The sequence below is a fragment of the Dipodomys merriami genome, unplaced genomic scaffold (assembly GCF_024711535.1).
Source record: "Dipodomys merriami isolate MVZ:Mamm:240054 unplaced genomic scaffold, mDipMer1.0.p SCAF_19, whole genome shotgun sequence".
Taxonomy (NCBI): domain Eukaryota; kingdom Metazoa; phylum Chordata; class Mammalia; order Rodentia; family Heteromyidae; genus Dipodomys; species Dipodomys merriami.
Genome location: NW_027203270.1, coordinates 7,723,462 through 7,739,048, shown reverse-complemented (window position 1 = coordinate 7,739,048; position 15,587 = coordinate 7,723,462). Strand labels below are relative to the sequence as shown.

General features: G+C 37.8%; 1 protein-coding gene across 13 annotated transcripts in view; it reads left to right on the top strand.

Moving 5' to 3' along the window:
- The window catches only part of Synrg (synergin gamma), a 66,974-nt gene that overhangs the window by 15,332 nt on the left and 36,055 nt on the right, over positions 1 to 15,587 (top strand). For 4 of the 13 annotated variants that reach the window (XM_070027147.1, XM_070027145.1, XM_070027144.1 and 1 more), the window contains exons 7-14: positions 1,802 to 2,104; positions 2,981 to 3,214; positions 4,749 to 4,826; positions 7,742 to 7,938; positions 8,530 to 8,778; positions 10,397 to 10,530; positions 13,765 to 13,883; positions 14,071 to 14,133. In XM_070027147.1, coding sequence (XP_069883248.1) covers positions 1,802 to 2,104; positions 2,981 to 3,214; positions 4,749 to 4,826; positions 7,742 to 7,938; positions 8,530 to 8,778; positions 10,397 to 10,530; positions 13,765 to 13,883; positions 14,071 to 14,133 — 1,377 coding nt within the window. The remainder of the gene's footprint in view (positions 1 to 1,801; positions 2,105 to 2,980; positions 3,215 to 4,748; positions 4,827 to 7,741; positions 7,939 to 8,529; positions 8,779 to 10,396; positions 10,531 to 13,764; positions 13,884 to 14,070; positions 14,134 to 15,587) is intronic. The other 9 variants (XM_070027156.1, XM_070027151.1, XM_070027155.1 and 6 more) reach the window with 3 other exon arrangements.

The following is a 15,587-nucleotide window of genomic DNA, read 5'->3' as shown; positions in this document are numbered from 1 at the left end:
CTCAAGGACAGTGCCCAGGCCCTGAGTTCCAAGACCAAAAAAATGTATATCTATATAGATATAGATTCCAAGTTGCTAAAAACTCATCAAGGATGTAAACCAACATGCTCTTAGTAGCCATTGTTAATTACAATAGTAATTTTTGCATATTCATTTTGCATTTTTCATAGAACTTTGCTTACAGATTTTATTGATCCTAAAGAGAGGTATAATAAGCATGTAGTATCCTTTTTCAAATGACACTTTAATGGATTTAAAGCTATTCATGGTAACTAAAAGTGAAGAAGCAACAATAAAATAGTATTATTTATTAGCTTCATTCTAAATGTAGCTCCTATAGAGTAGATTTATTACATGAGTGAATCTTACATTTCACAATAAAAGCCAAAGTAATCTTTTAAATACAGTCATCAGTCAAGATATACTTTCTTAAAATGAGTTGTTTTATTGCCAGGTGCATGTGGCTCACGCCTGTAATCCTAGCTCCTCAGGAGACTGAGATCTGAGGATCATAGTTCAAAGCCAGCCCAGGCAGTAAAGTCCATGAGCTTCTTACCTCTAATTAACCACCAGAAAACTGGAAGTGATGTTGTGGCTCAAAGTGGTAGAGTGCCAGCCTTGAGCAAAAGAGATCAGGGACAACGCCTGAGTTCAAGCCCCACAACCAACAAAGAAGTAAAATAAAAATAAAATGAGTTGTTTTATTGAGCACACTGTGATATCCCAGTTTGGGTACTTTTCATAAGAAAACATCACTTTGGCTGGGCATCAGTGTCTCATGCCTATAATCCAAGCTATTCAGGAGGCTGAGATCTGAAGATTATGGTTCAAAGCCAGCCCAGGTAGGAAAATCCTTGAGACTTTTTATCTCCAATTAACCACCATCAAATCAGTAGTGGAGGGCTGGGAAGATGGCTCAGTGGTAGAGTGCCTACCTCGCATGCATGTGGCCCTGGGTTCAATTCCTTAGCACCACATAAACAAAAAAGCCAGAAGTGGTGCTGTGGCTCAACTGGTAGAGCACTAGCCTTGAGCTGAAGAGCTGAGGACAGCATCCAGGCCCAGAGTTCAAGCCCCACAACTGGCAAAAACAACAACAAAAATAAAAACAGAAGTGGAGCTGTGGCTGAAAGTGGTTGAGCACTAGCCTTGAATGAAAAAGCTTAGCGATAACACCCCAGTCCTGAGTTCAAGCCCCATGAACCAACAAAAACAAAAACAAAAATCTCTTTAATTGTATGTTTAATATGAATATGTAATATTAATTCCTCATATGGTAACTTATGTGATCTCCAAAGTAAGTGGATCAGACATGATATAAAAGAAATTACATATTTGTGTTGTATATTATTTCTTACTAAATAATAAAATTAAGCAGAGAATATGTCTGTCCAAAATGTATTGAACAGCATACAACTAAGTTTTCTCATATCTGATATATGTAAATTTGAGGAAATATGCAGATGAATCATTTGGACTTAAAAAATAATTACCACTTTAGTGTGAACTTATTGGTGGTCTGAGGAAAAGAAATGAGAACTAACCTAATAAAAAGAAGGAAATTTTGAGTTAATTTTTTTAAACCAAATGTAAAATAGCTATCATTTTTATTAATGACGTAAAATTGTATATAAACAGACAGCATCGTTTGGATGCATTATATAATTCCACCTGACCCTTGTTACTGTTCACTTCCACTATTCATGTCAGTGTGTCTCTTTGGAATGGTACTGCATCATAATTTCTGTTTCTGTGTTGATTTTCATTTCTGTGTGTTTCATTGCCATTTTCCATTTTGCAGATTGTCCCACATCATCTCATCCTACTAAAACTGTCTCCCCATCATCCGCCTTTCTTGATGAAGATGAATTCAGTGACTTTATGCAGGGCCCTGTGGAAGTTCCCATCTGTGGGCCACCTTCCACAGCCCAGCCCTTTCAATCTTTCCATACCACCACCCCACTTGGCCAGTTGCAATCACAGAAGGCTGGAGTACAGCCTCCCCCTCCAACTCAGATTCCAGTGTCTGTTGCCTTACATGGTGTCCCTGGGCAAATTCCCTATTACTCCACTGCTTCAGCTTCACACATTATGCAGAAAGCAGGTAACTTGTCATATTATTAATGAAAACATCTTAAGATATCCTAGGATAATCTGTTACATAAGTAGAATAACACAGTAAGGTCAGCAAAGAAGTATGAACACAAATGTATGAAGAGTGTCAAAAATTTTAAGTTTAGGGCCTGCACATGCCAAAAAAAAGTGATTTAACTTTGTGCTACTAAACTAGAAACCATTATTTTGTTTGGAAAAAAGCCCACCAATATCATTTTCGTAAGAATGGTGAGTGAGTTTAGGAAAGCTCCTTTAAAAAGTGCTCTTTCAAAGCCAAGCATGGGAGTGCACACCTGTAATCTAGCACTAGGGAAGGCTGAGACAAGAACGCTAAAAGCCTGGTCTGCACAGTGAGTCCTCCTCAACAAACCCAAAATCAGGAAAGAAAGGCTTCTTTCTGGCTCAGTGACTCTTGGTGGTAGAAAAGGCATGAATGTTCCTTTCTTATTAGCTGTCCTTGAAAAGTCTGTAAACATTTTGTGTTCTACTTTTTATTCTCTATGAAACAATGCTACCCCTGTCTTGAGACACTTATTGTGCTGGGGGATCTTAATCCATGCCTTTTCATTTAACAGATATAGAAATTGACCCAGAGGTGAGGCCACCTCTAAATGTCAGTTTCCGCATTTCTGAAGCAGCGTGCACTGTTCTCCCCAATAACTTACCGAATTCTTGACAGTCACAAGATAGTGACATTTATGTTCCTTCTCCCATATCCCTCAAGTCTCCAAGTCTCCAAATAAGTTACTCCAAATCTATTAGACATGTAGGGCCATCCCTTTAGAATGTGAGGGTGGAAAGGGATGATTGAAATGATTGGAAATATGTAGTTATATACCAATAACCCTTCATGCTGTTTGTTTAGGCCCTTCCTTGGAGGAGAAGCTCCTAGTGTCTTGTGCTATCAATACATCTGGGCAGGAACAAGTTAAATTAAGTACTTCTGAAGTTGGGCACAAAGCCTTAGACCCAGGTTCCAGTAAGAACTGTCTCAGTTTAACGGCCAGTAACGGGGTTGCTGTAGATGGATGTGTAAATGGTACCACCCCTGCAGAGGCAGAAAAGACTTCAGACCTAACACGGTCCATTGAAGAGAGTGGTGAGCTCAAGAAACATTGAGAAAAAATGTTTAACCAAATGCCGCTCAAATGCTAACATTTTAAGCATTAATCTGAAAATAAATGCTGCTTGATTTTGCTGCTTAAAATTTTTGCTTAAAATATATTTAATACAGTCCTTTCTCCAATTAACCCCTAAAGTTTTGCTCTGAATCCTTTCAACACACTATATATTCCTTTTCAAAACATGATTTTGATAACGAATTTTCTTAATCAGAATCATTCCTGACTTACATTTACTTTCTTTTTATAAAAGCTAGCTTTTCCCCCCCTCTCACACTTTGTTCTTCCAGGAAAGTTAAAAGATAACTGGAAAAGTCACCAATGATAATATAGCTTTTCTTTCTCCAAAATCATAGCTGGATGCAGTGGCACACATCTGTAGTCACAGCATTCAATGCTAGAGGCAGGAGGATTATGGAGTTATAGGCCATCCTGGGCTACATAGTAAGACCCAGTACCTGCCCTAAAAAACAACCAGGAAACAAAACATTGCAGCCAAAAAGATCCAAATTTCAGGAAGTAGAGCTGTGGCTCAAGTGGCAGAACACTAACCTTGAGCAAAAAGAAGCTCAGGGACAGTGCCCAGGCCCTGAGTTCAAGCCCCAGGACTGGCACCAAAAATAAAATAAAATTCAAATTTGGAGGCTAGGGGTATAGTTCAGTTCTAAAGGACTTTACCTAACATGCCCAGGCCCTGTGTTTGGTGTCTAGTGCCACATACATAATATATAAAATTTGGGGTGGGAGTATAGCACAGTGGTAGACATGGCCTGACACATATCCAAGTTTTATAAATTTCAGAAATGAGTTAGCAAGTAAGTAGTCTTAAGAGACAAATTTCTGGAGGATATTTTACTGGCGGAGGAGCAATATTCAGGTTAAAAAGCATTGGATTGACTGGACACTGGTGGCTCATGCCTGTAATCCTAGCTACTCAGGAGGCTGAGATCTAAGGATCGTAGTTTGAAGCCAGCCAGGACAGAAAAGTCCCTGTGAGACTCTTATCTCCAGTCAACCACTCAAAATCCATAAGTGATGTTACGGCTCAAAGTAATAGGGTACTAGCCTTGAGTAAAAGAGCTCAGGGACAGAGTCCAGGCCCTGAGTTCAAGCCCATGACTGACAAAAAAAAAAAAATTGGATTGGCAAAAATGTATATTAAAGTCTACAAGTAAATTTGGGCCATTAAATTTCTTACATATAGAATTTTAAGTTGGTTATCACAATTTTTCCTTTACTTTGTAATATACATGAAATGGTACAAGCCTCACATGATTCAGAACAGTGATTTGGGATAGCTCAGTTTAATTTACTCGTGTGGATGTGCTTACTGTACAAGAGTTGTTTGAAACCAAATACTTGTGTTGTATTGGTGACTTTTCTCTAATCTCTCCAGCCAATGCTCGTCTTTATAAATTATAAAGCTTGACTCTGTGTGATTCTCACCATCTACCCCCAGCCCTCCATCTTCTCCATGGACCATGATATCCACTGAATGTTGTTATTTCCTAGGTGTGGGAGTATTTCCCTCACAGGATCCAGTTCAGCCCAGAATGCCTCCTTGGATTTACAACGAGAATTTGGTTCCAGGTAAACAAAAGTGGTTTTTGTTTTGTTTTGTTTTGCCCAGGATTCCCATCTGCCTATTTTGCTTTAAATACTATAGCTATGATTGTAAGTATTTACTGTTTCAGTCACAAAATATGCAGAAGGAAGGAATTGTCGCTTTTTTTTGTCTGAAAGAGTAAATAAAATGATTTTGAACTATATAAATGCTGGAGAAATGCTTTGTTTTAATATTTTGTTGATCATCATATACTTTTGTTAGTAAAAGCTTTCTTAAACTAGATGTGATAGTGAATTTCTGAAATCCCAGCATTCCAGGGGCTGAGGTAGGACGATCATGAGTACAAGGCCAGTCTGGATTATGTGGTGATAACTTATCTAGAAAATAAATAAAAATTAAAAGCTGGTCACAAAGATCTTTTATATTGTGTGTGTTTCAATTGTGATAAAAAAGGATAATAATATTTTATCATATTTTATATTGCTAGGGACTGATTCCAAGACCTCACACTTACTAGGCAAGCAGTCTACCACTTGAACTATGCCATTAGAACTTTATTTTCAGTTTTGACATAGGATCTTGCTAACTTTACCCAGACTAACTTTAAACTTGAGATCCTCCTACCACCACCTGCCAAGTAACTGGCGTCGTATATATGCCACCACACCTGGCTGAATTTTTTTTTCAGCCCTGGGATTTAAACTTAGAGCCTTAGATTTATTTGCTAGGCAAGTAGTCTATTGCTTTGTTTTAGGTTATTTTTCAGATAGGGTCTCAGATTTTTGCTCTTGGACTTCTATCCTCCTACCTATGTCTTCTGTGAAGCTGGTGTTAGAGATATAATACCACTGTGTCCACCTTGTTCATTGAGATAGGTCTTGCTGACTTTGTCCTTTGGCCTTGAACCTCAGTCTTCTCATTCTTCCACCACCTGATTAGCTGGGATTACAGGCTGTTGTACTAGTCAATAAAATCTGGTACTATATATAAAATTCTGGGTGCCATCTTTTTCTGTACTTGTGAAGCTCATTTTTTCTTCATGTGTATTATTACTGCTGAACCAAAAAAAATTAAAATGTATTTTGTGATAATGCTTAGTTGATAGAAATAGTCTAGCTTTGATTGATTTGCATAGAATGACAATTACAGCAGCATATGTTAATCTTAATAAAATTGTACCTTTTTAGTTTTCCCTGCTTTGCCAATACTTTGAAAACTAGAAAGTACTCATTAGATCTTCAGATTTCTCCACTGATCAGACTAAAGTTCTACATTTGACTCAATTAAATGCATGAATTCTGTAGCTGAACTGCTTTTCAGAAGAAACTAGTCATGTAAATCAATCACAAAGGGTAATTATTCCCCCAAAATACATGGGACTTCAATTGTACATAGTAGTAGTTGGTTTTCTTAAAACTCCCCATTCTGTATCTTGTTTTAAACTTTTTTCTGTCTCCTTGAGCCCTGCTCTCTCATTTGCAACAATTCTTTGGGCCTGCCAAATTTAAGAATTTTGAAATTTGAATTTCAGATAAATAGCAAATAACTATTGAGAGTAAGTATGGACATGCAATGTTAGCACATCCTTAATCCTTTTTTTTTGAGCATGAAAATAAATCTTTGTTTTGTTATTACCTGACAATAAAGGTTAACAGTTTTAGCTCTTGACACAAAATGAACTAGGAAGCAAATTCACATCCATCAGGTACAACTAATGGACCACCTATTTCAAGTTTAAGCTATCTTCAAGCTTGCAACACACCAAATATTGTTGTGTGTTCTCTAGTGACAATGCCTGACAATACAACTTGTGTTTTAATAGGTATTTTCTAAAATATTGCTGGAATTCAAGGGGTTTGTACATATGTTACTTATCAGGAATGAAGTAGATACTTTAAAGTTGAAACTGATTTAAGAGCATATGCTACAACCTCAGAAGGGGTCAACAGCCAATATGGATTAAATTCATACTTGCCTCTGGGTAGCAGGTATGTTTGTAGATTAAAATTAGACAATAGCCCTGGTGCAGAACATGCTCAATATTGTAAGTTCTAAAGCACCAGCACAAGTTTATGCAGCAGTCTTAATTTTTTGTTGGTAACTTTATCTCTAACAGCTTTTCCAACTTTGTCCATTTGAACCAAGTTACTGTGGAAAAAAATCACTGTCTCCTTTTGCAAACACTGAACTTCCTTATAGCAACTACATGCAGGCCTTTCCTTGCAGCCTGTGTTCTGGAGCACCTCCTTTGGTATTTTCCCTCTCGGCCTCTTTTTTATTCATTGGGCCAGGAGAAAGTTGCTTGGTATAGTACTTGTTGCCCATGGCAATTTTCAAGCTCTTACAACTTTATAAAGTCCAAGCCTCTGCTTATTCCACTCCCATCTTATTATTTCTATTACTGTTTGTATCCAGAAAATAGATAAAACTCAAAGTATTGTTATAATGTCTCCTGAATTCTAAGACGTTATCATACCTTCAACCCCAAATCTTCCTCTCTAGAATCAAGCTCTTACCTCTGTTATGGGTTCCAGACTTTTAATTGTCTGCTGGGTTATTTCCACTTGAATCTCTATGACATTTTATACTCTGTTGTGGCTTCAGTTCTATGAAACTAGTTTGATTTGAGATTATTCTTTTTTTTTTTTTTTTTTTTTTTTTTTTTTTTGCCAGTCGTGGTGCCTGAACTCTGGGCTGGGCACTGTCCCTCGGCTCTTCAGCTCAAAGCTAGTGCTCTACCACTTGAGCCACAGCGCCACTTCTGGCTTTTTCTGCTTATGTGGTGCTGAGGAATTGAACCCAGGGCCTCATGCATGCAAGGCAAGCACTCTACCACTGAGCCACTTTCCCAACCCGAGATTATTCTTGTATATCAACAATGACAATAAAAACCACAGGACATGTATTTACATTTATAATCTGGTCTTTCTTTTAATAGATGCCTATAAGAAAATTTTTGAAACCACAATGACTCCAACTGGAATAGATACTGCTAAACTTTATCCCATTCTGATGTCATCTGGACTTCCCAGGGAAACACTTGGACAGATATGGGCCTTAGCTAATCGAACTACACCTGGCAAACTTACTAAAGAAGAACTTTATACTGTTCTTGCCATGATAGCAGTAACACAGGTAAAAAAAAAAAAAAAAACCTTTAGTTACACCAAATGACTTTTCATATAAATTGAAAGAATATGATTTTTATTTGACTTCAACCACATAAAATTCTTTGTACATTAAAATTTTGTGATCATTTTTAAGATATGGTATTTCAAAAATAAGCATTTTTGTAATACACATACTAATACATTATCCTTTTGTTTAAAGACTTTTTAGTATATGTTATCTCCAGCCTTGGTGTGTTCCTCTTTAACTTGAAAGCTAGTTGCTCTGTGTCCTTTCAATCATTCTTCACCATCCCTTAAAGTATTCACAGTCTGATAGCAAATTTTCTTTCAGAGCTAATCTAAATCATTTGATTATAATGAATTAGTTTGACAGATAGATCAGAATTTATGTGTGTTGGCCATTTCTTTGCTGTGTATTATGTTTGCCTTGTTACTTTTTCCTATATAAGATTTATGAATTTGGGAGTCAGTAAAAGATTCAGAGTGTACACAATAGGAAAGCTACAGATTTAATGTTTGGGTCTCTCTCTATGAGATTTTTGTCTGTGTTTTTCAATCTTCTAAAATGTTTCCATTTTCTTCCTGTCAATAATAGAGAGGTGTTCCTGCCATGAGTCCTGATGCTTTAAATCAGTTCCCAGCAGCCCCTATTCCAACTCTGAGTGGCTTTTCTATGCCTCTGCCTACTCCAGTGAGTCAGCCTCCTGTGATACCTTCAGCTCCTGCAGGCTCTGTGCCCCTTAACCTTGGACAGCCAGTCATGGGCATTAACCTTGTTGGACCAGTGAGTGGAGCTGCAGCACCAGCTTCCAGTGGCTTCATGCCAACGTACCCAGCAAATCAGGTAAATAGAGAGGCCGTGTGTATTCTAAATAATCCCCAAGGATACATCAGGACAATTTTTCTTCCAAGGATTCACTCTGCTAGATTATAATGGAGACTTCAACTTAAATTAAGCATTGGGGCTGAGAGTATAGCTCATGTACAAGGCTCTGGGTTCTATTTCCAGAACTGTAAAAAATAAAAACTTAATCAGTATTAAAATATAGTGTAAAATTTAGTTTTTCTTTTTTTTTTTTTTTTTTGGTCCGGTCGTGGGGCCTGAACTCTGGGCCTGGGCGCTGTCCCTCAGCTCTTCAGCTCAAGGCTAGCACTCTACCACTTGAGCCACAGCGCCACTTCCGGCTTTTTTCTTATGTGGTACTGAGGAATCGAACCCAGGGCCTCATGCATGCAAGGCAAGTGCTCTACCACTGAGCCACCTTCCCAGCTCCAAAATTTAGTTTTTCATCACTTAAACATGAAGATATTTCTTAAGCATTAAGTATTTGGGTTTGGGTTGAAGATTTATAGTTCTTTATAGAATATATATTTTAAACTTCAAGCTTAATAAAATTAAGTTAGATGTTAATAATTTTTTTTTGGTTTTGCTTTTTGTGTGTGTGCATAGTTCCTCCCCTCATTACAGGGGTTTGAACTCAGGGACTATACTCTCACTTGACTTTCTTGCTCAGAGATAGTGCTCTACTATTTGTGCCATAACTCCAGTCTGGCATTTTGCTGATTAATTAGAGATGGAGACCTTTCTGTCCAGGCTGGTTTCAAATTGAGATTCTCCATGTCTCAGCCTCCTGAGTAGCTTGGATTAATGACCTGAGCCACTAGTGCCCAACATAAAAGGAGAGACAGAGTTTTGCTTAGTAGCCTAGGATGGCCTCAAACTCACGATCTTCTTTCCTCATCACACTAGGGTTTATAATTACAATTTTTTTTAAAGAACTGAGTAATGTAAGCTTGGGTTTTTGTTGTTGTTTGTTTGTTGTCAGTCATGGGGTTTGAATTCTAGGCCTGGGCTCTTCAGCTCAAGGCTAGCACTCTACCACTTGAGCCACAACACCACTTCCAGCTTTTTCTTTTATGTGGTGCTAAGGAATTGACCCCAGGGCCTCATGCATGTGAGGCAAGCACTCTACCACTGAGTCACCTTCCCAGCCCTGTAAACTTGTTATATAAAACAAATAAACAGAATAGATCATGGACTTGGTATTTACTTATATGAAATGGCTTATAAGGAGCTTGTGTTACTTTTATAATTTTTAAATATACATCAACTGTTACTTATAGATGGCAAACTCTCAGTAACTCAGTAAATGTGATTGAATGTTTTAAAATATGTTGATTAGCTGCTTAAACTAATTTTTTTACTATTTGTGCTAGAGAATATTTGAAAATGCAAAACATTTGAGTGTTATGTTGAAAAGAAAATTTCTGGGCTGAGGATGTAGCTCAGTGATGGAGCACTTTGGGATTGAGCCCTAGCATTGCAAACAACAAAAAAAGTGTTCTAAAATTACATAATTGTAACCAAATTGAGAAATTTATGTGGTAGTCTTTGGGGTTGACAGTTGTAGATTTGATCGGATCAAGTTTGTGCTTTCTGTTTAAATGGCCTCTAAATCTAGGTGGGAAAACCCGAAGAAGATGACTTTCAAGATTTTCAAGATGCTTCTAAATCAGGATCCCTGGATGATTCATTCACTGATTTTCAAGAGATGCCTGCTTCTTCAAAAACAAGTCATTCTCAGCATGGAAACAGGTAGAAGAGAGTTGAACATTTTTAACATGACATTTAATCATTGAGAAAGAAGTATCTTAAAGAAACAGCAAGAGTAAGAAATAAGTAACTCTATATTCCTTGGTTATTCCCTCATACTTTTACTTTTTTTTTTCTTGTTTTGTGTTTTGGTTTTTGGCCTTACAGTTGCTACTCCAGTGCTCTGCCACTTGAGTCATATCTTCAGCCTTTTTTTTGTTTCAGGCTGTTTTCAGATTGAGTCTCACATATTTACTTGGGCTAGCCTGGACTATAATCCTCCTGCCTACAGCCTCTGACATAACTGAAACCACAGGCAACAGCCATTATGCCTGGCTCATTGGTTGACATGGGGGTTTTGCTGGCTTTTTGCCTGACCTGGTTTCAAACCATAATCCTCCAGATCACCTTCTCTAGAGCTGGGATGGCAAGCATGACCTACTGTTCCCAGTGCATGCTTTTACTTTTTAGTTTCCCTGCTTTTTGTCCATCTGAAATTTTAACTCCCATCATTTTAAAATTTAATCAGACGCTGGTGGCTCACGTCTGTAATCCTAGCTACTCAGGAGGCTGAGATGTGAGGATCATTGTTCAAAGCCAGCCTGGGCAGGATAGTCTATGAGACTCATTATCTCCAATAAACCACCAGAAAACTGGAAGTGGCGCTGTGGCTCAAGTGGTAGAGTGCTCTCCTTGAGCACATATAGTAGTTTGGGTTTTGTTGTTTTTTTTTTTTTGCCAACAAGCTTTAAAAAGACCATAGCTAAAATTGGATGATCATGAAAAATAGACCATTCATCTTTGTGGGTTTTTTCTTTAAATACTATCTTTTTCCAATGTAACATGACGTACAGTGAACAGAGTTTAATTACTTGTGGAACCTTAAAAATATGGCAACCTATTGCATTTGTCAAGATCAAGCATGGAGCAGCTGCTTAGTGGTGATGAATAATTTTAATATTGGATGACACTAAGTTCTAAAGCACATTAGCATGCATGTATGACAGCCTAGTTTTTTACATTGCTTGTAAGCCACTGATAAGAAGATTTAAATGACTGTGGAAAGATTTTTGCTCTTGGGTAAAGAACACAATAGACATCCATTTCTATAACGTGTGTGTGTGTGTGTGTGTGTGTGTGTGTGTGTGTGTGTGTGTGTGTGTGTGTGTGTGTGTGTGTGTGTGTGTGTGTGTGTGTGTGTGTGTGTGTGTGTGTGTGTGTGTGTGTGTGTGTGTGTGTGTGTGTGGTATTGAATGACACAAACTGATGGTAGGATGTAATCATATGTAAAGGTGGTTCTTCAAGTAGTAGCTGCCGGGGTATGATAAGAGAAAAAAGTAGTGCTTTTCTAGGATGTGTTTAAGACTTCCAAGAATTACCCACACAGATACTGCTCATTATACTATTTTCCATGCAGTAATGAATGGATACTTTAACCACAGACAAAAATGTCTATCTAATTTTTTGGGGGGGGTCCAGTCGTGGGGCCTGAACTCTGGGCCTGGGAGCTGTCCCTCAGCTCTTCAGCTCAAGGCTAGCGCTCTACCCCTTGAGCCACAGCACCACTTCCGGCTTTTTTTTTTATGTGGTGCTGAGGAATCGAACCCAGGGCCTCAGGCATGCAAGGCAAGCGCTCTACCACTGAGCCACCTTCCCAGCCCATGTCTGAAGTGATTATTGTTGTGCTATAAGATATTTTGGAACCACTGATGTGATCTTTGTAAAAAATGCAAATTGCATTAATTCTACTATTTCTTATTCGATGTATAATCTGCTAGAAAGCAATGTAATATAATTTGTTTAAAAACTTACATATTGGCTTGGACAGCATTTCATAAATAGATTGTTAGCTATTACATCTGTATGTACTCTGAGCCCATTTAGGAAATATTTGATAATAAGGTTAATGTAATTTATTTTAAGGAATTGGTATATCTATATGTGTATATTGTTATTTTTTATTTTTATTTATTTTGCCAGTCTGGGGCTTGAACTCAGGGATCTGGCACTGTCCCTGAGCCTCTTTATGCTCAAGGTTAACACGCTACCACTTGAGCTACGTTCTACCTTCAAACCACAATACTCAGATCTCAGCCTCCTGAGTAGCTAGAATTATAGGCATGAGCCATCAGTGCCTACCGTGGTTTGTATTTTTTTGGTTTTGTTCTTAAACTCGGCCTGGGGACTGTTCCTGAGCTTTTGTACTCAATGCTAGTGTTTTGCCACTTGAACACAGCTCCATTTTTGTCTTTGTGGTGTGTAATTGGATATAAAAGTCTCCCAAACTTTTCTTCTTGGGCTGGTTTTGAACTGCAATCCTCAGATTTCAGCCTCCTGAGTAGTTAGGATTATAGGCATAAGCTTCTGGTGCCCAGCTAGGTGTACATTTTTGCAGTTGTGCACTTTTATAGTTTACAAATCTTAAGTTAAAATTGTAGGAGGTGCCCACAGTGGCTCACGCCTGTAATCCTAGCTACTCAGGAGGCTGAGATCTGAGGATCGCAGTTCAAAGCCAGCCTGAGCAGGAAAGTCCGTGAGACTCTTATCTCCAATAAACCACTAGAAAACCAGAAGTGGTACTGTGGCTCAAGCGGTGCTTGCCTTGAGCTGAAGAGCACAGAGACAGCGCCCAAGCCCAGAGTTCAAGCCCCACGACCGACCCCCCCCCAAAAAAAAAATTGCAGGAGATCTCTATTCTTTAGTACTTTATTTCCAATGCCATTTAAGTCATTATTATGGCTTAAAGAGATGCTGAGATAAGGACCCGTCTGACCCCTCTTAAGTTACTTGAAAAAGTATATTGCTTGTTTGTTGCCCCAATTTTTCAAGTAAAAATATTACTTATAGTCATCTGAGGAATGTGCATATAGTTTCTAAGTTCTTTGATTTTAGCTTAATACCTGTTTGCCTTTTTTTTTTTTTGGCTGTGGATCTTGAACTCTGGGCCTGGGCTCTGGCCCTGAGCTCTTCAGCTCAAGGCCAGTTCTCTACCACTTGAGCCACAGTGCCAATTCTGGCTTTTTCTGAGTAGTTTGTTGGAGATAAGAACTTCATGGACTTTCCTGCCCATGCTGGCTTTGAACTATGATCCTCAGATCTCAGCCTCCTGAGTAGCTAGGATTATAGGCATGAGCCACTGGCTCCTGGCTCTGCCATATTCTAAGATACTGTTTGATGATAATTGATGGAATGACTTGATGTTCTGGTCATTAAGATGTGTTTCCTTTTTTTGCTTAGTACCTCATCTTTGTTGATGCCACTTCCTGGAACTAAAGCAGTGACTTCAGTAGATAAATATGCTGTATTTAAAGGAATTGCAGCTGAAAAATCCTCTGAAAATACTGTTCCATTTGGAGGTAAAAATGTTTGTTAAATTCATGTAATATTGAATTGTATTATCTTTAAGTGATGACCTTTTATATTAAGTGGATGAAGTACTATACATATGATGTATGGTATATGTTTGTTTAATCCATCTCCTTTTCTTCCTTGAGAACTTACAAGGTTCCTAACCATAATTGAGCTTCTGTCTTTCCATCATAGAGCCTGGTGATAAGTATAGTGCTTTCAGAGAACTTGAACAGACAACAGAGAGTAAATCTGTAGGTAAGTTTTTTATTCTTTTATTTTTTTTTAATTGAGGGTGCTCAGGATGGTACCCAAGCCTTGTACATAGCAAGCCAGCTTTCTACTACTGAATTACATCTGAGTCCTAAAGGGAATTGATGACAGTTCATTCAAAGACACTTCTGAGCATTACTTATTATATGTATGTTTTGTTTAGAGGAAAAATAAACTGAATAGGTAAAATAATGATATTTTAATAGACATTTAAACTGCAAATACTTTAAATCAGAAAACCCTAATTGGTTTCTATTATGTTTAATAAACACTATTATAATAGTAGGCATATGTAGCTCAGTTATTAGAAATCATGTCCTCAAATTTAGGACAAATCTCAAATCAGTGCAGTCTCCTCAGAAGATAGTACATGTCCTTTTACTGGAAATCCACAATCCAACTTAGAATCTTGTATTGGTGAACAGCTATGACTGACATTGTTTATGGTAATGCTCAGTAAGAACCATTGACAATAAATCAGTGAACTAAACTATGGACTGTAGAAAAGACACATCTTAAAAAAAATTTCTGTAATTTCTAATTACTTCATAACTGAATGACTTAACCTGGTGATAAAGAGCAGTTATTAAAAGCCTATCTTTTTAAAGTTAAAAAAAATTTCTGTTACTCCTGTGGCATCTGGCAGCATTACTACTAATAGTAGTAGTAATAATAATAAAAAATAATAACACTTGGTGTTACTGAGGTTTGAACTAAAGGCTTTACACTTGCCAGGCAAGCACTCTACTATGTTAACCATACCTCCAGTCCCATTTTGTTTTTTATTTTTGGTTTCTTGTTCATCATTTAAAAGACATGCTAGAATATAATGATTAAAAATGCTTTGTGACTGGGAGTATGGCTCAACCAGTAGAATGCTTGCCTAATAAGCAATAGGCCCTGAATTGAATGAAATTTATTTATATATTTCTTTATTTTGCTGATACTTGGGCTTGAACTCAGGCCCTTGTGTGATATCTTAACCTTTTTCCCCCAATCAAAGCTAGTGCTCTACCCTTTGAGCCACACCTTTATATCCAGCTTTTTGCTGGTTCACTGGAGTTAAGAGTCTCTTGGATTTATCTGCCCAGGCTGGCTTTCCTCCTGAAACCAGTACTACTCCTATTTGGGGTGCAGGAGATGATGATACCATATTGCTTAAGTAGCTCTAAAAAAGGGAAAACTACAATATTCAATTCCTTACTTTTCTTACATTCCATAGATACTTCTTGGGCTTCATATAAGTTTTTAGGACATAACAGCTTACCCAGTACCCCTCTTAGGAATACAAACTTGAACCATTAGAGGAATTTTTCATTACCTAAGTTTGAACTCCCATTTGCTGAACTTGCTTGCTCAAGTGATGCTCTCTACTTGAGCCATACTTCCAGCCCAGCTTTTTTGCTGGTTAAATAGAGATTCAGTCTCTTTACTTTTCT